The sequence below is a fragment of the Schistocerca americana genome, chromosome 1 (assembly GCF_021461395.2).
Source record: "Schistocerca americana isolate TAMUIC-IGC-003095 chromosome 1, iqSchAmer2.1, whole genome shotgun sequence".
Lineage (NCBI taxonomy): Eukaryota > Metazoa > Arthropoda > Insecta > Orthoptera > Acrididae > Schistocerca > Schistocerca americana.
In genome coordinates, this window is record NC_060119.1 from 299691308 (window position 1) to 299717172 (window position 25865).

Below are 25865 nucleotides of genomic sequence, written 5' to 3' on the forward strand. Positions count from 1 at the left end.
ATTATCCTGCTGTTTCTGAGGTGTTGGCCGAATGAACAAAATTTCTTCTTTCTTGCTCTTTAAAGTGTGTGCGGTATGAGTTCACCCATCACTTTGAGTCCAAAAATGTGTCTTCTGAATTTCTTTCACAGGAGTATTTTGTTTGGACCATTCTTCTTTTTTCTGCTCACAGAATTCTTTGATTTCCTCTTTGGACAGAAGAATGAGGGCTGTGGGTGTATAAGATTTCATGACTCTCAGCATTCTGAATCACAACTGTATTTGGTCTGGAAAGATTATGTTTTGTAGCATGGCGCTTCAGTAGGCTTCCTACACCATCACAAGGCCCCTTCCTGTGACCAGTAGCACTGTATACCCAGTCAGCTGGCGCAAGCGACTTACTCAATTTGAACAGCTGGTAACGATTTTTAAAATGACTTGGAGTACCATAAGAAATAATGATGATCCTCTCTGCCCCTGTTTGCAGTTGAAGAATTTTGTGCGTTGCTTGCAAAGCATGTGCTGAGCCACGTCCTGTGTCATGTCCACCCCAATAGCTGAATGGTCAGCTTGATGGACTGCCACCTAAGGGGCCCAGGTTTGATTCCCGGCTGGGTCGGGGATTTTCTCCACTCATCATCATTTCATCCCCATCCGGCGCGCAGGCCGCCCCATGTGGCGTTGAATGTAATAAGACCTCCACCAAGCCGGCCGGACCTGCCTCGTAAGGGGCCTCCCGGCCAATGACGCCAAATGCTCATTTCATTTCCGTGTCCTGTGTCATCACTTATAACTGCAACACTTGTGATCTTCGTTTGAAAATCGGTCACTCCAGCAAAAACTGAAACCAATCATTGCTTCAGTGATATCCTTGTACTTGTGGGAGAATTAAGACCAGTTCTCAGCAAAATCACAGTGAAACACTAAAAATAGTTCTACAACCTGTACACACCCTTTCACTTCTGCAATGTGTTGTTGTTGCAATTTCTTCAGATGCTGGTGAGTTATTGCTTTCACTGACCATTTACAAAGATCATTAATGAAACTGTCAAAGGCAACAATTTTCTTAATTAGTTTATTTTCCTCCCATGTCACATATGTAATTTCTGCATAGTTGTCTGCTACATCTTCCAGGCCAAGTGTCTGTAAAGATAGTCCTGCTTTTCCAGGGTAGTCACCACATTCTTGAAACAAACAAATCTCTCGCTTTTCCTCACAGACTACTAATGACTTCACATGCCCAAGCAAGATGTCATATGTCACATGCTCCAGTAAGTTCTTCAAAGTTACCACACAAAGTTCAAAACTCCCACTGTACACACATAAACAGACATTTCTAGGTGGGTTTGGAACTGCCCACTTAGGTCATAGTGCATAAAATTTTGATCTTCCAATATGTGAAGTTGTATAGTTACTCTTATAAATTGCAAAAGTTTCTTTAATACTGCAAGTCATGTATCCCTTCACTTTCACAACTTTTTGTCCTTCAACTGTTACAGTTATAGTGTCTTTTTTGTTGGCACTCTGGTGAGAACAGTCCCATTTATCTTCCAGATAAAATGACTGCACTATTTGAACTTGAGCTGCTTCTACAGGACGACCACAATAGGGATCTGGTCTTCTAAAGACTCCTTTTACAGACCTCACATTTCTTGATATGTCTACCATGTGCTTTGATACCGATGGAACATGATTCAAAGTTGTTTTCTTTGAAAATGTCTCTGGAATAATAGTTAAAATGTGCACATTTTCACTGTAGGATGTGCAATATTCAATGGCCGAGTGCAAAGTTCCTGGCAAGAGGTGCAAGAGTGCTTTGGTTCATTTTCTTCTGAAGGTGGAATTTCTACTTTGAAGAGTGTGGTCAGTTTTGCTGTGGTGTATTCATCCATAGCTTTAGTAATTTCTTTGGGCTTTCTTAATGCATAGAGTTTATGACTCAGCTTCACTGACCAGCATTTCTTAACAGGACTAAACCTACCTCTGTAGTTGACTGATTCAGGTTATTTAATTCTTGCTCTATTGATGCAAAATCTGCATCATCTACACCATAGGAGGCTTCACCTTGTTCAGATGCTATCATTGTTGTTATTCTGTCAAAACATTTAGAACACAAAAAGTTGTCAGTGGAAACATCTGAAACAGAGTCTTCAAAAGAGAACACTTATTCCCAACCTAAACAAAGTCTATTTTGTTTGTTTGTCTTAAACGTCGTCTTTTATAGATATGCAACTAGTCAGCTCACTTCACTCTCCCGTGGCCCCAGTCAGAAGACTTTTCAAATAGTCTTTTTCACAAAACACACTGCAACTGTGTCAACTGGAAAATTCCTCACGAAAACGCAGAACTCACTGGAAGGTCTCAGATTTCTTAGAAACCTCTTCAGTAAACAAATTAACACTGAACAACTACAATACAGAAACCTGTAATGAACAACCACTTCAAAGAAACTGACAAGAAACTGCAACAAAGTGTAAGAAATATCTGTAACAGTGAAAATGAAAAGAAATAACTGAAACAAAGAAAGTGATAAGGAATAACTGCAACAAAGACGATAGATATAAACATTGTAACAAAGAAATTAGTAAGAAACAACTTCAGTGTTGACATACATTACCCTTGGAAGTAAAAAACAAATGATTTTTTAAAATAAAACCTGTCCAACTTAAAAGTGGAAGCTCTCTTTTACAGAGAGTATAGTACTACCTGGTACCAATCAACATAAAAAAATCTGACTTTCTGGATTTCCTTTTTTTTTTTAATTTCTCTAAATTATAAAAAAAAATTCAATAAGCAACAGTAAAAAAAGCTTTGACAGATATGTCCAAAGTGAGGATACCATTGTAATCATGAAGCAATTATATTTAAAATAAAAAAAAACTCTAACAAAATATTTAGAATTGTTACAGAGATACAGCATTTTAATTTTTTTTCCGAAATTCACATCTTCAAAACGGTGTTTGCAGTGTCATCTTTGGAGGCCTGTATCTCGGGGCAGGAATTTTTTTCGATAAAACAAAATAATATGTGTTTCTTACTCACTCCTGAGTTTTAACATACGCTGAATTGAATAACATCCCAGACTATGAAGGTAACCCCCTTGCTTGAAGTGATGTGGATTATGCCATATAAATATCAAACCTGGCAGCTAGTGTGAACAGAATTCTGAGTATATTTTACTTAATCACTAATGCACTGTCTTAGGATAGAAGTATCACTTCCCACATTCAGTTTTCCCAGTGCAGTATTAAGTCTTCTTCTGTACTTCTAGCCATTTGTCAGAATCTCATAGGTGTAGTGCCTCTTTCAATGTTGATGGATCTGAATCAGATGAAGGTGTAGAACAAAAAGAAACTTACTCATCTACTGGATTCATTGAGTTGGTTCAAGATCTTCTCTGGGACTGAACTCTTTTAAGCAGTTTTTATGGGTGCTTGTCTTTCATAAATTATTAGTTGTTCCATTCGATGATCCTACATCCGATTCAACTTATTCTGGTCCTGCTGCTGTTATTTCATCCTCCTCATTACCCACAAATGTGTTAAATATTCAGTTCTGTTCTAGTTAATGATCAGAATCAATATCTCTCTCTTGATCATGATGTTGTGACTGAGAAGCAATGTTTGACTGGACTCAAATCTTGTGGAGCATTTCATCTTTGAGAATTACTTGATTTTCCTTTATTACTTTCAGATGAGTTGGTTCAGGTAAAAAGTATGCTTTACTCTTTCACAGTATTGTTGAAGTATTTACTGGTGTTTATCTGGCCTCCTTGGTCTTCAGAAGGTGGAGATCCACTGTAACACTAAATTCATGTAGATGTAAAACAAATAGTTTTTCTTATCCATGAATCTTTGGTTGTCACCTTGTACAGGCTTCATAGACATTCTGTTTGTAAGATATACTGCTACAGAGACTGCTTCTCTCCAGAACTTTGCAGGATAAGTTGACTTCATGGCATAGTCATTGTGTTTCTTAACTGTGATCTATAAATAATGCTTTACTGCCTTAATTTTGCTCTGGACTGTGTAGTTTTAAGATGTCAGACAATCTTTTCTTTTGGAAAATTTGTAGCTTCTCGTTTATAAAGTGTATTTATTGTCAGTCTGTAATTTAAGATTCTCTTTTCACCTGACCACTTTCTCAGTAAATTACTTCTCAGCTATGGAATAGTATTGCCTCAATTTTAGAACTCCTATGTACTTTCATCTTCAGAACCCATTCCTTGTGGACATCATTAACTTTGGATGAATTAACCTATATTGAGGGATCTATGGCATTGTTGCTTAGTTCTGTAACCCACAACTAACCAATCAATCAAGTTATGATCAGTTAGAATTAAGAGCCATCCAGTTCCTCCAAATGATATCATATGCATTGGCCCCACATGAATGAACTAATTTGAGGTAATAACCTGGAGAGGAAGTCCGGTTTGTTCCTCTCCTAGACGTGGTTCATTGGGGTTATTAATACAGCATCAGTTTCTTAAAAACAATTGAACATACCTTTTCTGTTGTAATTCTTGTTATAAGCATGTATGTACTTAAATTCTGGTCCATAAAGTTCGTCAGTTAATTTAATTCTACACTGGTGTGTAAAACTTACATACAAAAGTAACTTTGAACATGATGTGTCACTACACAAGTAATGTCCCTCAATGAAAGTTGGACCATACATAGAAAGAACTGCTGCAGTATAGTACAGTACAGTTTAGTACAGAAGGTAACTGAAAAAAAAAAAAATGCTATGAGATAACCTGTATCAAAGATAATAATTACTAATAATTACTCTGAAGTTGTTACAATTTGTGATAGTCCACTGGAAATTACAAAACATGGACGTGGTTCTTAATAGGTTTTGTGATCACCACAGATAGCAGTGCATTTTTCTACAACGTGCTTCCACACTGCCATGAGGTTGGTAAGGAATTCCTGCAGTTGGGTGTTCGATTCCTTCACCAGTGTGGTTAAAAACTGCTGGATCATCATTGGTGCATGTGGATGTGCTCCAGTACATCACCCCCCCCCCCCCCCCCCCCAAATGCATCCCACATGTGCTTGATGGGGTTTTAAGTTGGGGGGAGGGGGCAGGGACAAGAACAAGCAGAGCAAGCCAGTCCTTTCACTGAATATTCCCCAAGCACTTGAAACAATGTTGTTGGCAATACCAAACTCCTGGGCTACATTCATAACACTTTGTAATTTGTCAAGTTTCCCGATGATCCACCCCTGTGTAAATCATCCAATTGTTGCCTCCAGGCCATGTTGATATGAAGAACGCCTCCATAGTGCACTGTAACTACTCACTGACTGACAAACACTACCTTTTCCCATTCCTTCAACTGCCTGATGTTGTGTTTGGCACCAGCTTTGTTTGCATGAGTATCATCTCAGTTGTGTGACTGGATTCGTGATTTCCTCTCGGAGAGGTCACAGTCCATAGTGGTGGATGGTAAACCATCGAGTAGAGCAGAAGTGATATCTGGCGTTCCACAAGGTAGTGTTATAGGCCCTTTGTTGTTCCTGATTTATATAAATGATCTAGGTGATAATCTGAGCAGCCCCCTTATATTGTTTGCAGATGGCGCTGTAATTTACCATCTAGTCGAATCATCAGACAATCAATTACAATTACAAAATGATCTAGAGAGAATTTCTGTATGGTGTGAAAAGTGCGAGGTCATCCACATGGGTACTAAAAGAAATCCGATAAATTTTGGGTATACGATAAATCACACAAATCTAAGGGCTGTCAATTCGACTAAATACCTAGGAATTACAATTAAGAGCAACTTAAATTGGAAAGAGCACATAGATAATATTGTGGGGAAGGCGAAACAAAGACTGCGCTTTGTTGGCAGAACACTTAGAAGTTGCGACAAACCCACTAAAGAGACAGCCCACATTACACTTGTCTGTCCTCTGCTGGAATATTGCTGCACAGTATGGGAACCTTACCAGGTAGGATTGATGGAGGACATGGAAAAAGCGCAAAGAAGGGCAGCTCGTTTCGTGTTATCGCGCAATAGGGATGAGAGTGTCATTGATGTGATACACGAGTTGGGGTGGCAGTCACCGAAACAAAGGCAGTTTTATTTGCGGCGAGATCTATTTACGAAATTTCAATCAGCAACTTTCTCTTCCGAATGCGAAAATATCTCATTGACATCCACCTACGTAGGGAGAAATGATCATCATAATAAAATAAGAGAAATCAGAGCTCGAATGGAAAGATTTAGGTGTTCCTTTTTTCCATGTGCCATTTGAGAATGGAATGGTAGAGAAGTAGTATGAAAATGGTTTGATGAACCCTCTGCCAGGCACTTAAGTGTGAATTGCAGAATAACCATGTAGATGTGGATGTGGGAGATCTCTGGCAACTTGCCCTTGTGTTTTCATTAATTTCCACCAACTGGTTGATATATTGTGATACTTGATCTATTGTGTCCTTAAGTTTTGCACAGCAGTGTACTCTCTGTACCATCTGCATGGATGTTAGTATGTTTGTAACATATTCCTTCTACATGTATGAACTTTTGTTGACTACATTTACTTCTGCACTGAGGGTTGTAATGGTCAAATTTAATTCACATTTTTCTTTTGATTAAGTGCTGGTGTATCAAAGTCTCCATACCAATCTGCTGTAATAGCATCATCTGATGCGAGTGGCTTAGGTTATCCATATCTTCTGTTAGTTTTGTTGATAATTTACATTTTATTTTGATAATTATGGCCTTCTGGAGCATGACACATGTCATTCCAGTGACCTGTTGGTTTATTTTGGAAAGCACATTGCTATATGGTAATATACATTAAAGCTTTTCTTTATTTGCAACAAATGTGTCTAAATCAGTTTTCCTGAAATCTGTGATCACCTACTTGTACTCTTCAGACAGCCTAGAAAGTAGAATGGAACCACAACCCCTCATGCACATAAACTAACAGCTGAATAGGTAAAATTGTCCTTGATTTTCCTGTGTGTTATTCAGTTACAGCAGGACTCCTTTTTGCTCCAAATAAACTGCCCTACATTTAATGAAAAGAGTGTTTGAGTCATCAGCCCAGAATCTGTGAGTTGGAGCACTCTCAGTTGATAAATAGTGTTAATTACTGCGTCATAAAGTGGAGGAATTATGTAGATATTCAAAACATTGATCCAACATTGGAAAGTTTGTGTAGCAGCATATGTGTTCTCTCCACTGATAACTTAGGCGCCCAACATAGAAGCAGCAGGAAGCGAACCTACAGCTACAGAGTTCCATGGCCGCAGAAAATTGGCCTACTTGCACGCTTACCCTGATCCTACCATAGGGCAGTATATCTATAGAATAACTGCAGGAATACATGAAAAACAAGAATAATCATTTATTAAAATAATGTGCATCAAAATGTACTTGGGTTTTGTTTGTGAGAAGTCATGGCACTGATGTAAAATTCTGAACCTAATGTAACCTAACATGATAAATGATTACTAACTAATCTATTGAAGTTCAGTTTGGAGTGCAGGTAGGTAGTAGATAAGTCCAGTCTCTTGATAGATAAACACTTTGACAAACAATTTTACTATTCTTGACACTCAGCATTGACTGGCTGATGACTGGAACAGGGTGGCTACTGATGATTGCAGATGTGAACTCTCAGATAACTGTTAGACAACTTTAGACTGAGTGTTGGTGCGTGGCCACTTAAATTTTGTGCTTGGAACATTACTGTACAGCTGTAGTCTGTTTGACAGATATATCAGATAGTTCCAAGTTTCAGCACTGTCTCTGGTGGAAGAGGTAAAAATTGGCAGATAAATGGGTGATATGAATGTCTTGTAGCAGAAGCATAAAGTAGTTCCTAGTATATGCTTCATCTAGAAGGGGAATAGCCTTACAATATGTGGCACCATGCTGAGACTGCTTGGAGTGTGGTGCCCTCTGAAGACCACTGCTATGTGCTGCGTCTGGTGGTGGTGGGGGGGGGGGGGGGGGTGGCAGTGCATAACTTGACAAAGCTAGGAAAGCATACAAATGTAGAAACCACCTGTCAGCTGCCAGCTGCTCCTAAAACAAACATAAACATGACCTTTGGCAAAACTAATGTGTGTGTGTGTGTGTGTGTGCATGCGCGCGGGTGTGTATGTGTGTGTGAGAGAGAGAGGAGGGGTGCAGATGATGGCACCAGCGCCCCCTCCAGCCAAATCCTCTCAGTCTGCTGTTGAATGAGTACCAGTACTCTTTCCACAAGATAAAAAGAGGCTGCAGCACAGGGCACTCGACTTGACATCCTCTCTCTCTCCCAATGCTCCTCTGCCAACCTCTTCACCTCAGAGTATCATGTACACCCAATCTCATCAGTTACTTGTTTGATATATTCCAGTCTCAGTCTTTCCCTACAGTTTTTCACCTCCAGGGAGACAAATCCTATGAATTTGTATTGATTTTGCAGCTATCCAAGCTAGTCTATTCTGCGAAAGCTTCATCATCTCCACATTACTACTGTTCAGCTTTGTTCTTTTGTCAAATAGACAATTCCACAATTCCTCAGGTTATTTTGTATTAGACCCCTTCCTTTACTCAAGTTATGCTATTTTTTTTTCCTCAGTGTGATTCAGTACCTCCTCATTTGTTACATGATCTACACGCCTTATATCTTCAACTTTTGTTGTCCTGTCTTCGTTAGTTGTGTGTAATATTATGGTATATTGATGATTTTTACTTTTGGTCTGACTAACTACAGCTGAATGAAACGCAATTTTCATGCCATAGGCGTTTCACCTTTATTCTCTGTAAGCCATCTTCAGTGGCCTGGAATATGTATATATTTTTACTATTTAGTTTACATTTTGGGGCAATGTATCTATAAGTTATAAACAGTTCTGGTGGTTGGTTTTTTTCTATGGTGTAGTAATATTTTAAATTCTGCAGGTTGTGTGGATGATTTGCTACATGTTATGTTTCTGTTCCATTTTTGGTGCTGTTCCTCTTCTTATAATTGCCACTGAGGTTTCTGTTTCCCACATTTCACAGCACTGAAACTGAACACTGGTTTTGATGCAATGTTTTGGTTTGTGTTGCTGACTGTCAGATGTTATTGCCAAGGATCGAATGTTATTGCCAACTTTCGAGTGCAATTTTTGAGACATCTGTGATGTGCTTGTGTGTGTGTGTGTGTGTGTGTGTGTGTGTGTGTGTGTGATCAGAACGCAAAAAAAGGGGGGGGGGAGATAGAGAGAGATTTTTTTGTGGCTATATGTGCGAGAGGGATGATTTTTTTGTATCATTTCTATAGTCAAGTGTGGTAGGGAGTCTGTATTGATGTGTGTTTGCTCATTTATCACATGTTTGTTTTCAGTGATGGCTTTCTGGATGTGAAAGTTTTTTTTTGCGTTTGTATAAGGTATTTGTCATGGCTGCTTATTTTCATGATTTTCATTTCTTGTTCCATGTTTGTAGGATGGTGGTTACGGTGTTTTTAATGTTCTTTGTGCCGTGTTTTAAAATTCCAGCATGTCATGCCTATGTATACTGCATCGCAACTTTGACATTCAAGTTTATATATATTCTTGATCCTTTGAATTTATCTCTCTAGGTAGATGGTTGACTTGGGTGTGATTGGTGGGTTTGCACAGTTTTGTATGCTATTTGGAAGCCCTGTCTCTTTAGTGTGTTTGCCACCCTCTGTGTTAGTTTATGTGTGTAAATTATAGCATACCATCGGCTTCTTTTCTGTGTGATGTTATCTGTCAACACAGTTGAATGAGCAGTAGTGAGAAAAAGACATTTAGTGCCAGTAAGTATATTTGCACTTCCAGTTAAAAATACAGTGAACACAACAGCCAAAGAACATTATATTACAGACATAAAACTCAGAGCATATAATAGTACCAGAGAAGTCTATTATATTTCACACGATGCTCTTTGCCATTGTCTCACATGAAATATATTGTTCACACAGTTCCAACACCCCCCTTTGAACGTATATTTTGTGGCTTACTTTGCAAGATAAACCAAATAGCCCCACAGTCTTTTCAAACTTCTCTTTGTCCAAGGGTTTTGTCAGAAGGTCAGCCAACATGTCTTCTGTGTGCAGGTAGTCCACAGCGATGTTCTGTCGCTCTATGTGGTTCCGAATAAAATGGTGCCTTATATCAATATGTTTTATGCTAAGACTAGTGACATCATTTTTAGCTAGGTTAATGGCTCCTTTGTTGTCAAAGAAGATCGTTCTAGGTTCCACGATTAAATTAGGTTCTATTTCACATATTACTAATCTTAGCCACAATGAGTTCTGTGTGATGTAAGATAGCACCATATACTTGGTCTCTATGGTACTCAATGCAAAAGTTTTTTTTGCTTTTGACAGAACCATGAAATGAGGCCCCTCATTAATTTAAAGTAGCAGCCAATAGTGGAGTGCCTATCTCCCAATTCACTCCCCCAGCCTGCATCACTGTAGCATTTTAGTTTTGCATTACCTTCTCTATGTTATCTTAATTTGTGGTTTGAAGTTCCTCTTAGATATCGGAATATCCTTTTCACAGCTTTCCAGTGCTTTTCCTTTGGGTCTCTTCAATATCTGCTCACTGCGTTGGTGGCAAAAGCATTGTCAGGTCGTGACGTTTGAGACAAATATAACAGACTCCCTACTGCTTCTAAATGTGGAACATTCTTATCACATTCTACATCTGTCTCATTTATATTTAAATTCACTCCTACTTTCATTGTAGTGGTTATCGGTTTATAATCACTCATGCCAATTTTCTTTAAATTTTTTCTGTATATGATGATTGATTTATGCTCAATTCTTGTCTTCTACATCCTTAGTGATCTGCATACCTAAATAATGTTTAACTTCTCCCAAATCATGTACCTTAAACTTGGTTTGCAGGTGTTTCGTAAAAATTCTTATTTGGCTTTTGTTTTCAGCCAGTATAAAGAAGTTGTCCACCCATATTGCCATTATTAATACCCCTTTTCTTCCCTTTTTATAGTTTATACTGGAATCTGCCTTAGATTGCTTCATATTCATATTTATTAGAGTTTTATGTAGACATTGATTCCAGCAATGTCACTCTGTTTAAGTCCATAAATACTATTTTTGCAAAAGCCAAATCTTTACCCTTTCTGATCTGGTTTTCATAACTTCTCTTGGTGGAATGACATATATCTGCTCCTCCAATTTCCCATTTAAATATGCTGTTTTTACATCCGTATGATGAATTGTTAAATTTTGTTTTGCTGTCAAGGCTAAAAGGTATCTCAGTGAGGCATACTTGACTACAGGTGAAAAATTTTCTTTGTAATCTATCCCTTGTTTTCGTGAATATCCTTATATTACAAGTCATACTTTATATCATGGTGATGAATTTTTGGGGCTCTTCAAAGTGAATACCAATCTTGGCAGTAATGGTTTCTCATCTGCTGTCGTATTTCCCCATTCAAAGGTTTTGTTCTGAGATAAAGATTCCAATTCCCTCTCCATCGCTTCTATCCATTCTTGAGAGTTCAGGCCACTCATTGCTTCTTCTGGTGTTGCTGGCTCATCATTAAAAGTCTGGGCTGCATACATTTCAAAATCTGGATATTCTTTCAGTTTTGGTACGCGAGAAGAATGCCTTACATTGTTCTCTTCATTTTGTTCATCCTCAAACTCATTGCCATTATAAATAGTCTCCATTTGCCTTTGACTGTCCTCTTCCTGTTCTTCACTTTTTCTTTCTTCACATTAGGTTTCACTCTTGGAACTAGGTGCAGTTAACTTAGTAGTCTTGCCCTCTTCAGAGTCCTTTCTATTTTCAAATAATACTACATCTCTGCTTGTAACTGTCCTTTTATTCAATGGATTCGTTAATTGATAGCCCTTTGAATTCTCACAATAGCCTGAAAAAATATACTTTTTAGCCTTTGGGTCCCATTTTCCTCTCAGCTGTTTTGGAATGTGCGCCAGTGCATCAGACCCAAAAACCCTTATATTCCTTAGGTCAGGTTTCCTTCCTACCCACATCTCATAGGGGGTTTTATTTCTCACTGCTTTTGTAGGTGATCTATTGTTCAAATATACGGCTGTTGATACCGCCTCTGCCCAAAAGTCTTTTGATAATCCAGCATCAGTTATCATGCTCCTTGCTTTTTCGACTGGTTCTATTAGCCCTCTCAGCAACTCCATTTTGAGATGGGCTGTACCTTATGGTAGTTTGATGCCTTATTCCCATTTTTTCCAGAAGTGTCTTCAATTTATGGTTAATATATTCTCTGCCATTCATTTTTGCCAGAAGTGTCTTCAATATCTGGTTAACATATTCTCTGCCGTTATCAGACCTAATGATCTTAATCTTCTTTCTTGTCCACCTTTTGACCATATTACGATATTCCTCAAAAGTGTCAAATACTTTGTCTTTGGAACTAAGAAAATAAACATGAGTATATTGTGAATAATCATCAATAAATGTAAGAAAATAGTAACTCCCACCTATGGATTCGCACTCCATCAGGCCACATACATATGTATGTATTAACTGTAAGACCTGTGCAGATTTACTTTGACTGGTCTCAAAAGGTAGCCTTGCTTGTTTTCCTTTTATGCATATCTCACAAGGGTCCTTGGAAACACTATAATTCTGTATTCCCTTTACCATATCCCTTGATAAAGACATACACTTTCTATTTAGTTGTCCAAGTCTGCGGTGCCATAAAAAACCTTCCGCTGGGTATACTGAACGACTAACATTTCTGTGTTTACTGTCAATACCCCTTTCACTACTTGCTGTAGTTATAACTTCACCATTTTCATCAATTACTCTTGCTCCATGCATGTTAAAAGTGACTGTATTGCCCTCCTTGACAATTTCCCCTACAGACAGTAGGTTAGTCGCAAAATTTTTTATGTAATGAACATCATGTGCTGTAACTATATTGGGTTCACCATTTACACTTACATGTAGGTCTAGTTTCCCAGTCAAATGACATTGGAGCTTGCTGCCCATCAACAGTATATTTTCCCATATGAGTCTTATCTTGAACATCATAAAGAAGAGATTTGTCTTTAACAATATGCCCAGATGCACTTGAGTCTTTTGTGTTAGCAGAAGAGCCAACACCGTGTTACGAGTGGAGGCCGAAGTGCACGCGTTTTAGCTCACGCAGGCTGGCGTGAAGGGGGAAGAACTATACTGACATGAGGTCTGGAACATGACAAGGAATGAGAATTCAGAAAGCGGACATAATTAGTTTGATACTTTACTCTAAACCATTAATGATGAACGTCGCTCTTGATGGTACATGATTCACAATATACATTCTTGAAGTAATTATGGTAACTGAATATGGCGGCTTGCTAGGTCGTAGCAAATGACGTAGCTGAAGGCTATGCTAAACTGTCGTCTCTGCAAATGAGAGCGCATGTAGACAGTGAACCATCGCTAGCAAAGTCGGCTGTATAACTGTGGCCAGTGCTAGGGAGTCTCTCTAGACTAGACCTGTCATGTGGCGGCGCGCGGTCTGCAATCACTGATAGTGGCGACACGCGGGTCCGACGTATACTAACGGACCGCGGCTGATTGAAAGGCTACCACCTAGCAAGTGTGGTGTCTGGCAGTGACACCACAGAGTCTAAAATCCATTCCAGTTGACAATTTCCCACACTTTCAAAAGAATAAAAACATGCGAGTTCCTTACCTTTATTATTGGTCCCTCTCTCTGGGCTATCGGCAACGTTCCTCTTTTGCTGCGTGTCTGACTTTGGGTTTACTTTTTCTCTGCACTGAGATGCAATATGCCCCTTCTTCCGACATCTATAGCATCTCATTGATTTCTTCCTTTTGTTTTTTGAATAAAGGACAGATGCAGTTTGCTTCTCCAGTAAACGACAGTTTGAAGTACTCTTTACATCCTGTGGATTTCCACTTTAACATTGTGACCCATGACAGGTACACTTGAGCTTTCCAGCCCCATAATCATAGGCAGATACCTTTCGGGCAGTCCTGCCAACAGTAGTGTCCCTGCCCATTCGTCAGTGATCTCAAACCCAATGTTTCTCAGTCAGTTTGACAAGGCTATTATTTTGTTGATGTATTCATCTACACTCCGGCATCTGCGCAACAGAGTGGTAATTAACTCATATAATGATCCTACTTTCCTTGTAAGACCCCCATCCTCAAATGCACTTCGTAATTTGTCCCAGACTTCTTTCGCTGTTGCAGCTTTTTCAACGTGAACATAATTCACTGAGTCAACCGGTAAATCAACATTGAGTTTGCTTTCCTGTCTTTACTTGAATAATTGTGATCTGTGGATTTCATTGTCCCATCCATCACATCCAATAGGTCGTCCAAACGTAAATACGCTTCTACTGCAAATTTCCATGTTGCATAATTTTCGTGACCCATAAGTCTTTCAATCTGCGGAACTTGTGCCACATTCATTTTAATGGTAACTTTGATCTTTGTTAACATACAGAATAATACCAAAGAATAATGAAAAGAATTGAATTCGTCTTGTAAGGATAACTTGTACTTCACGCAAGTGCACTACTTGGAACTTTTCCAATATTTTCTCATTACTATATTGTGGATATACTTATTCCAAATGGCCCATAACCATTTAGAGTCGACACAGTTGAATGGGTAATAGTGAGTAAAAATATTTAGTGCCAGTAACTATATTTGCACTTCCAGGTAAAAATACATTGAACGCACCAACCAAGGAACATAATATCACACACATAAAACTCAGAGTGTGCAGTAGCACCAGAGAGGTCTATTATATTTCACATGATGCACTTTTCTGCCGTCTCACACGAAATATGTTGTTCACACAATTCCAACAGATGTTGTCATTTGTGTGTGTGTGTGTGTGTGTGTGTGTGTGTGTGTGTTTGTGTTTGTGAGTTTGTAGCTTGTGAATTATCTTTTATTCTGAAAGTGTTGTGTTTGTTTTGTATTTGTGTTTTTATTTTTTGATTTATTCTGTGTACTACATGTGGAGAGAATATAAAATGTAGACTGGCTATGGCAAGGAAAGCGTTTCTGAAGAAGAGAAATTTGTTTACATCAAGTATAGATTTAAGTGTCAGGAAGTCTTTTCTGAAAGTAATTGTGTGGTGTGTAGCCATGTATGGAAGTGAAACATCGACAATAAATAGTGTAGACAAGAAGAGAATAGAACCTGTCAAAATGTGGTGCTACAGAAAAATGCTGAAGATAAGATGGGTAGATCATGTTACTAATGAGTAGGTACTGAACAGAATTGGGGAGAAGTGGAATTTGTGGCAGAACTTGACTAGAAGAAGGGATCGGTTGATAGGAGATGTTCTGAGGCATCAAGAGATCACCAATTTAGTACTAGAGGAAAGTGTGGAGACTAAAAATCATAGAAGGAGACCAAGAGATGAATATTCTTAGCAGATTCAGAAGGATGGAGGCTGCAGTAGTTAGCTGGAGATGAAGAAGCTTGCACAGGATAGAGCAGTATGGAGAGCTGCATCAAACCAGTCTCAGGACTGAAGACCACAACAACACCTACTATATGTGTGTCGTATCCATTATTTCTTGCTATTTGTATGATGTTGCTCATTTCTTTTTCATAGTTTCTCTTGTTGAGTGGGATCCTGTTTAATCTATGTAACGTATGTCTTAGTGCTGCAAGCTCCTAGGTGTGAGGATGATTAGATGTGGCATGTATTATTGTGTCTGTGGCTGTTGGTTTTCTATAGATGTTAAATGTATGTTTACCATTTTCTTTTTATCATTTTTATGTCAAGAAATTTGATTTGATTTTCTTTTTCTTTTTTTAAACACACACACACACACACACACACACACACACACACACACACACACACACACACAAATATTATTAATAATAAAAAATATCACCAAAACTAATACTATTTCACACACACACACACACACACACACACACACACACACACACACAAACAAACACACACACAAGCAGATCACAGACATCTCAAAAATTACACTCAAAAGTTGACAATAACATTCGATCTTTGGCGATAACATCTGACAGTCAGCAACACAAACCAAAACATTGCATCAAAACAAGTATTCAGTTTCAGTGCTGTGAAATGTGGGAAACAGAAACACCAGTGGCAATTATAAGAAGAGGAACAGCACCAAAAATGGAACAGAAACATAACATGTAGCAAATCATCCACACAACCTGCAAGTAGAATTTAAAACATTACTACATCATAGGAAAAAACCAACCACCAGAACTGTTTATAACCTATCAGTACATTTCCCCAAAACAATAACTAAGTAGTAAAAATACATACATACTTCAGGTCACTGAAGCTGGGTTGCAGAGAATAAGGGTGAAACGCACATGGCCTGAAAATTGTGTTTCATTCAGTTGTAGTTAGATGGTGCAAATGTAGAAATCATTAATATACTGGAATACTACCCATATAATCTTCCTCATTCTTCTATAACACCACATTTCAAATGCTTTTGTTCTCTCTTTTGTGAATTGCCTGTTGTCCATGTTACACTTTCACACAAGAGAGTGCACCTCAAACACCTTCAGAAACAACTTCCTAACATTTAGATTTATATTAGTTGTTAACAAATTCATGTTTACCAGGAATGCTTTCTTTGATATTGCCAGACTGCATTTTATATCATTCCTACTTTTTATGATCATCAATTATTTTACTGCCCAAATGGCACTATGCAGATACTACTTTTAGCATCTCATTTCCTAATCTAATTCCCCCAGCATTGTATGATTTAATTTGAGTACATCCCATTTATGTTGTTTCACTTTTATTGATGTTCATCTTATTGTCTCTTTTCAAGACTCTATCTAGTCCGTTCAGCTGCCCTCTCAAGTCCTTAGTTGTCTCTGACTGTATTATAATGTCATCAGTAAACTTGAAAATTTTTATTTCTTCTTCCTGGACTATAATTCCTACTGCACACTTTTCTTTGGTTTCTTTTACTACTTTCTCAGTGGACAGATTGAGTAACATGTAGGATTTCAGTGTACATGTCCACATGTCAGAAGTTTTCCTAAAATCTCCAAGTGCTATAAATGTAGACTTTTCCTAAAGCCTAACTGATTGTCATCTAAGAGATCCTCAATTTTCTTTTCCTTATTTTTGTATATTATTCTTGTTAGCAACTGTGATGCAGGAGCTGTTAAGCTGATTGTATGATGGTTCGTAGACATATCTGCCCTTTCTGTATTTGGGATTGTGTGGATGATGTTTTTCCAAAAGTATGATGATGTGTCCCCAGTCTCATTGGTTCTACACATCACTTCCCCAGATGATTTTAGAAATTACAAAGGGGTGTCATTTATCCTTTCTACCTCGTTTGATAACAAGTCTTCTAAAACTCTGTTAAGCTGTGAATGTTGTAACAGATTGCCTAAGTCACCCATATATTGACTCCCAATTTTTCTTGTGTCATCAGACAGTTCCTCCCCCTCGCAGAGACTGCCAGTGCACTCTTTTCACCTACATGTTATCTATCCCCTTTGCATTCTGTATTCTAAATCTGTCCCTCTGATGAGCATTTATTTTTTATTTTTTTCGCATTTATTCTGGAGTCATTTTTACCTTAGTTTCCCTGACTTCCTATTTATTCAATCTTTAAGTGACTGACATTCCTGTATATCTATCTCTTCCTGGGAAATTTTTGTAGTTCCTTGTTTTGTCAATCAGCTGAGATATTTCTTCTCTTATCCAAAGCTTTTTCACAGTTTTTCAGTTACGTGATTGCTCTTTTTACAGATTTCCATTTCTACTCAATTGAACTTTCTATTGTGGTTTTCATTATCACACTATCTACAGCCTAGAAAACTTCAAACACATCTCATCATTCCTAAGTACTTCAGTACCTCGCTTATTTCTACTCTGATGCTTCTGGATGATTCTCTTAAGCTTCAGTCTACTTTTTGTCATTTTGAATTGTGATGAGAATCTATATCTGCTCCTAGATACATCTTACAATTTTATATCTGATTTCAGAACCTATGTTTGACCATGATGTAATCCAGCTGGTATCTTTTCATAATACCAGTACGTGATTTTTGACCAGCATATTCATTATTTCCAATTGAAGTTTAGAGCAGAACAATTATTATTTGTTCTTCTCTCTCATTACTACTAACAAGCCTAAACTCTCCTATGCCTTCCCCTATTACAGCATGCCAGCCCCCATGATTACTAATTTTCATATCCCGTGTTCAGTATCCTCATATGCTTTCTCTATATCTTCATCTTCTGTTTGTGATATTAGAATGTATTGTTGGAGTTGACTTGGTATCAGTTCTCTTGAGAATAATCCTATCATTGAACCGTTAAAAGTAATTCACTCTCACACCTGCTCTTCTAATCATAACATACCGTTTTTTATTGCTGTTGATATTACCTCATATTTATATGAACAGAAATCCTTGTGTTATTTCTATTTCACTTCTCTGACCCCATTAAAACTAGATTTAGTCTTTGCATTTCCCTGTTCAGGTTTTCTATCTTCCCTTCCACATTCAGACTCCTGTCATTCCTCTCTCTTACTCATAGAATTTACCCTTTTGTTAATTATTCAATCTTTTTCTCATGGTCACTCCCCCCTTAACAGTCCCTTCCAAGAGATCCAAGCAGGGGACTAGTCTGGAGTCTTTGACCAATGGAGGGATAATCTTGAAACTTTTTCAGTTACAGACCACATGTGCTGTGGACACACAACATGCATATGTAATGCACTGGTTTCATTGCTTACTGCATCCTCAATACTTTTGATCATATTCTTCTGCCTTTTTGGGACAGTTTCCCAACCCCAGGTCAAGAGGATGCTCTGAGTCTGTTTCTGGTCCTCTGTCCTATTTGACACAGAATGAGGGTAACTTTTTATCCAAAAGTCTTTGGCTGCCCATACTGATGAGATGTATTCATGATTTAAATAGTGACTGGGATCAGACCTGGTACCCAGGATGTTTTGATTAAGCATCAAAGATGCTACCTCGAGACCTTGGTGACCTCAATATGTACGCCTAAGTGTTACGAATTATATGTATTGATGTTCGTCTATTCACTTACTTAATAGAAGCAGTGGTACTGTAGATATTTTCTAATAGATTTTTCAGATGCTTTTACTTTTCAGTACACACATTAAATCATCTGGTAGATTGTTGAAAAATTTTGTTCCCATACAACATGAATCTTTCTGACACAAACATATATTGGTTGCAATTACATGTTAAGTTCATGCTGATGTGAGACATTGTGTTTACTGGTCTGTTGTAACAATTAGCTATAGTATTGTGCTGTCAAGAGTGTATCCAGAATCTGAGCCAGAGAAGGGGAACTCGTGTCAGTTCCCCAGTGAGTGACAAATTAGTTTTGAGATTTAACACAAATAGCTCTGGGTGAATTTACTATTAGTCAGTATACATTACATGTTCAAGCTTTCTTCAAAGTGATACTGAACTAAGGAGATGTCTAATTGCCAACAAGCGCAACAAAAACACTGCTAAACATTGTAACTTTCGGCTGAAGGCCTTCTTCTGAAGTAGAAATCATGCATATACCTTCACACAAGCACAACTCGCACACAAATAACCACTGTCTCTATCTGCTGCGGCTGGACTGAGTTGGAATTGTGCATGATGAGATCAGCAATCCAATGGCAGGAGGAAGGAGGTGGCATGGGGTGGGGGAATAGCAGTATGGGGTGGGAGCACATGTAGTGCAGCTCTGAAGCTTGTAAGAGCATGCAGGGACATGGTGGTGACAGGGTAAATGCAGTCGGGATGTTTGGGGGGGGGGGGGGCAGGTGGGAGAGGAGGAGGAGAGAGGTTTTGAAGGGAAAAAGGACTAGCAGGTGTGTTGGTGGAACACAAGGCTGTGTTGTGATGGAGAGAGAGCGGGGAAGAGCATAGGTAAGTGGAGGACAGGGACTAACAAAGGCTGGAGTCAGGGGGACTATGGAAATGTACAATATAGTGCACGGAGAATTCCCATTCAGTAAGGCTGGTGTTGGTAGGGGGATCCAGATGGTGAAGGCTGTGAAGCAATCATTGGAGTGAAGCCATTGTGTTGGGCAGCATGTTCAGCTATTGGGTGGTCTAGCTGTCTCTTGGCCACAGTTTGTCATTTGCCATTCATGCACACAGACAGTTTGCTATTCATGCCCATGTGAAAGGCAGCATCCTGCTGCAATAAACCAAGATTCAAGACTCTCCCATACATCCTTCCTCCCAACCTATCCATTTCTGTCACATGCATCTCATGTCTCATCAAAGGCAGGGCTACCAGCGCAAGCAGTTGTGTGATCTACAAATGAAGGTGCGACCACTGTGCTGTTTTCTAGGTGGGCATGATATCTAACAAACTGTCTGTCCACATGACTGGAACCTGACAGGGGCCAAAAGGCAGCTGGACCACCCAGTTGCTGAACATGATGTCCAACACAGTGTCCTTCATTTCAATGATTGCTTCACAGCCTACACCATCTGGATCATTCTTACCAACACCAGCCTCACAGAACTGTGTGGCTGGGAACTCTCCCTGCAATATATCATACATTTCTGAAATTCCCCTGGCTTCAAACTTTGCTAGTCCTTGTCCTTCACTTACTTATCCCCTTCCCTGCTCCTACTCCAGCATAACACAGCCTCCCGTTTCACGAAATCACCCATTAGTCCTTTTCACCTTCAATATCTCTCCTTTTCACTACCCCTGCTCCCCGTTCCCCAAACCTACCAGCTGCATCTAGCAGCCATAAGCTGTCCCCACAACACTCCTGCACCTTACACACTCCCACAAGCTGCATCACATGTTCTCCTACCCCAACCTTCTACCCTCCCCCCTCTGTCCCCACCCAACTGCCCAACTGCACACTCCCACAAGCTGCACTACACATTCTCCCACACCACCCTGCTATCCCTGTTCCTTCATTCCTCACCAATGCCTCTTCTTATCCCTACCATGCATAAGTACAACTCAATCTGGCAACAGCAGCCAGGGTCAGTGGTCATGTATGTGTGAGTTGTGCTTGTGTGAATGTGTGTGTGTGTGTGTGTGTGTGTTTTCTACTTCCGGAGAAGGCCTTATGGCTCAAAGCTAAAATGTACACTAACCGTCCAGAACATTATGAGCACCTACCTAATAGCCGGTACGTCCATCTTTGGCTTGGATAACAGTGGCAACGTGTTGTGGTATGGAAGCAATGAGGCCTTGGTAGGTCACTGGAGGGAGTTTGCACCACATTTTCACACACAAATCACCTACTTTTCATAAATTCTGGGGAGGGGAGCGATGAGCTCTGACGCCATGTTCAATCACATGTCAGATGTTTCCAGTTGGTTTCAGATCTGGCAAGTTGGGGAGCTAGCACTTCAACTGAAACTCACCACTGTTCCTGGAACCACTCCATCACACTCCTGGACGTGTGACATGGTGCATTATCTTGTTGAAAAATGCCACTGCCATTGGGAAACATGATCATCATGAAGGGGCGTATGTGGTTTGCAACCAGTGTACGATATTCGTTGGTGGTCATGGTGCCTCGCATGAGCTCCACCAGACCTATGGATGTCGACATAAATGTTCCCCAGAGCATAATGAAGGTGCCACCACTTTGTCTCTGTCTCACAGTACAGGTGTCAAGGAACTGTTCCCCTGGAAGACAATAGGTTTGCACCCTCTCATCGGTATGATGAAGAATGTATCGCGATTCGTCAGACCGTGTAGTGTTCTACCACTGCACCAATGTCCAGCATCGATGGTTATGTGCCCATTTCAGTCATAGGTGCTGATGTCGTGGGGTTAACATTGGCACATGCATGGGTCGTCAGCTGCAGAGGTCCATCAGTAGGAGTGTTCGGTGCACTGTGTCTTTCGACACACTTGTACTCTGTCCAGCATTAAGTCTGATGTTAGTTCTGCCACAGTTCGTTGCCTGTCCTGTTTTACCCGTATGGCCAGCTTACAACGTCCAACATCTGTAATGAGGGATGGCTGCCCAATCCCAAGATTTCTGGACATGGTTTCACTTTGATTTCGCCACATGTTGAAGATGCTCACCACAGCACTCCTCGAACACCCGACAAGTCGTGCAGTTTCCAAAATGCTCATGCCGAGCCTCTGGGCCATCATAATCTGTCTTTGGTCAAACTCAGGTAGATCATGCGCCTTACTCAATCAACACATGGACAGCACGCTCACTGATACTAGATGCACCATGCGTGTGCCTAACTAGCAGACGTTCTGTGTCAGGTGACACTGCTGCCATGGGTTTATATAAATAGTGGGTCAGTGTTCATAATGTTCTGGCTGATCAGTATATAGCAGTATTTTTGTGGTGCCTGTCTGTGACTGAGCACCTCCTCTATGTGGTGAGCAGCAATCCATCTGTCTCATATTCATTGTTTAAAACTGAAATAATACATTTTTCTGTATGGGGTCAGATAGATAGATAGGGATGGAGGAGGGGGGGTGGGAGAGAGAGAGAGAGAGAGAGAGAGAGAGAGAGAGAGAGGGGGGGGGGTGGAGGTAGGGGTAGAGGTAGAGTATTTATCAGGGAAAACTTGTGAACTATATATTTTTGCTATTACTTAACATGGAAATGATTGTTACAGTTATTCAGTAGAATATGGTAGTATTATTATTGAATGCATTTAATAAGTTCTAATGTTATAATTATGTTGTATTTTTCCAGCATGTGAACTTGATTCATTAGAATGTGCCCAGCTGCTTTTAGAGTTTGGAGCAGACATCAATGCTGCAGATGCTGACGACAATCGACCTATTCATGAAGCAATCAACAAGGTATGTTTTGCTACCTACATTATCAAAATATTACTTTTTGGTTTTAATGAAATGAAATAAAACAGGATTTAATAATCAGTTGCAAACAAAGAGGCTGTATGTGCTCAAACATTCACCAACAAAGTCTGCTTCTGTGTTTAATTTAATGCTCTTAATCACAAATATTTTCAGAAGAGTTCTCTTTATTTTTTTACAATTATGCAATTCTCGACGCTTAATCATTTTGTTTCTATCCAGAGCCTCCCTTTCCAGGCTCTCTCACACCATTGTCACTCCCTTGCCTCACACAGATCCTCCCTTCCCCACATTCTCACACCTATGCCTTTCTCTGGCCCATTTACTCTCAACAGTCTTGCCCCCTGCACAGTTTCATCCCCCCTTCCCACTCTCACCACTCTTCCCACTCTCATTGCTCCTTCAGTTCCCCACTCTCACCACCTTTTCACCCTGTACCTGTGTCACTAAAGTTATATTCAAAAGAAACAAGATTCGAGCCCTTGTCCAGATTTTTGAAAAGATTTCATGTTGTATCCCTAAATCACTTCAAAACAACACCAAGATGATACCTAAATTGCTGTATTTGTTCAAATGAGATAGTATCTGTATTTAGTTTTCTCTGTGTCATCAAGTCGTTAAACTCTAAACTTCCTTCCTGGTGTTGAAAATTTGTCTAATTTGCTCGACAGCTGCCATGCACAAATGTTTCTTTTTTTCACTTATTTTATAGTTATAGACGTATATTTGTAGGTCATCTTCAGGGAAGTGTTGTCATTTGTTGCTAAGTGTTGTAATTTAATGATGGTTGACCCAAGTAATTCTGGAAGCCATAGGTTGAGGCAGTCAAGCAGATGAATATTCCATGATCTCCAAAAAGTGTATCACTCAGTGCCAAGCCAGCACTTGTTACTGAAAGTTAGTATGCTGTCTTTGTGGAGAATCATTGACTTATGTGGAAGTAACTTGAAGTGCACCTCAGGGAAATGTACTTGGACTCTTGCTGTTCATGTTGTACTTTAATGACATGACAAACAATCTTAATGATAACCTAAAGTTTTGCTGATTTTGTGGTTGTCTATAATGAAGCATTGTTGGAAAAAGCTGCACAAACATTCATTTAGATCTTGGCAATATTTTAAGTGGTGCATTGATTAGCAACTTGCTTTAAATGTTCACAGATGTAAAACTGTGCACTTCACAAAGTGCGAAAGCTTAATGACTGATTCTGCTTAGCTTTCATGCTTTTGGATAGACTCAATCAGTAACTAGGGAGTAACCTATTCACTGGCTGTGTCCTCTAACATTAAGGTCATCACAAGGTTCAAGTTTGCCTCAGGTATTACTCCAGTGTTCAAATGTTGTATTATTAAACTTGAGTCCGCTAATGGCAATATCTCTCATATTATTGTGGAATGGAGAATACTTTGAAAACTGGCACTAACAGTTATCAGGCAAAAGTTGTTAAAAAACAACAAATAAGCAGAATAAATCTTTGTACCACAGCAGAATGTATGCTGTTACGAATGAGCTGAAAGCTTAAAACTGTATGCCTACTGGAGCTTGAAGTGGAAACCCTTGGCTCTTCATGAAAAATGCTCGTACAGACTGAAACTCAAAACTTGAATTGAAACTACAACCAACCTGTGCCTTTTCTTTTTTAATAGCCTACAGTGCTGCGTTTTGTATACCTTGCTTTACTAGCTTCTCTTGGAGAATTGTTTGTTGAAGAATGACTTACAAGGAAACATTCCCAAGTGTCAATAAATGATTTTGTTGAAATTTGGTGGGTGTGTAGAGAGAGAAAATAGTGCAATACTTTTTTTGCATAGTTTCAGTTTTGAGGGGTAAAACATGCCCCGAAAAGTAATTTGACATTTTAGATTTGGAGGGAATATCTTTGAAACGATGGTATGTAATTAATGTTCTTGAAAACTGTATAATAAACTTTTGTAATAATCTCAGTATTATGAAAAGGATACAGTGCTACATAAAGTATAGTGGAGAAGTTGAGATGCAGACAGGCACAACAAAAAGACTACTAAACATGTAAGCTGTCAGCCAGAAGGTCTTTTACTGAAATAGACAATACACACACACACACACACACACACACACACACACACACAAATACAGCCCACATACATGACCACTGCCTCTGGCTACCGAGGCCAGCAAATAATCTGAAATTTTACAAAGTATCCCACCACCTTTAATTAATGCTGAAAAATAAAAACTTTTGTTACAAGATAAATTAAAGAAGATTTTAAGCCACATACATCCCTACATAATAAAGCTGGATCCTGAAATAACATTTTTGGAAATTAAGCTGTATGCGATGTGCTGTCAGAATATTTCCAATATACCTAACTAAAATATGTAAACATTCATTATTATTCTAATTATTTATTTTGCTTGTATTTGTTTTATGTTTTAAACTGTTATTTTATGTTTTACATTCATGGTCTTTTTCCACTTATATGTATTTTGTTAATTGAAAATAATAACTAACTCATTATTATGATAGAAAATAATCACAATAATAATGAGCTGTAAAGAAAAGCTTAAAACTTAACGTTTTTTACACCACACACGGAAAAGGAACAAAATATATTCACCTAATGTACATGGTGTTGAAGATAATGTAAAACAAAATTCAGTAGGATTTCAAACTGTCGTTAGTGATCCTCTAAATATCCTGATTTGTATCAGCCATATTTCAGTACACAGGTAATCCTTGACAGAGAGAATTGGCAATGTACTAGTGACTACAGCTTGATTATATTGTTTCTCAAGTGGAGATTCAGATCTCATTCTGCTGAATGATTATGATGTCAAAGTCTTCACACAAGGTTCTTCCAACATCAAAAGCTGTTTATATTCCATGGCTGTATCTGTGCTGTCAAGCCCTTTCGAATCACCAGCTGAATAAGTTCCTTGTCCTCAGGTGCAATTCCCTGAATGGTTCTTTCACATTGGCCCCCACAAGACTCTAACAATAATACAGATATTTCACTCTCACTGAGAACATCTTTTGACCTGGTCGGATGTTTATTTACCAGATATTGATGTTGTCACAAGGACATTTTGGGCTTCAAAAAGAAGTTCTCG

At 39.0% G+C, this 25865-nt stretch overlaps 1 protein-coding gene across 5 annotated transcripts in view; it reads left to right on the forward strand.

Moving 5' to 3' along the window:
• The window catches only part of LOC124595321 (ankyrin repeat and SOCS box protein 3-like), a 299266-nt gene that overhangs the window by 56839 nt on the left and 216562 nt on the right, over positions 1 to 25865 (forward strand). For all 5 annotated transcript variants that reach the window (XM_047134051.1, XM_047134042.1, XM_047134059.1 and 2 more), the window contains exon 4: positions 22651 to 22760. In XM_047134051.1, coding sequence (XP_046990007.1) covers positions 22651 to 22760 — 110 coding nt within the window. The remainder of the gene's footprint in view (positions 1 to 22650; positions 22761 to 25865) is intronic.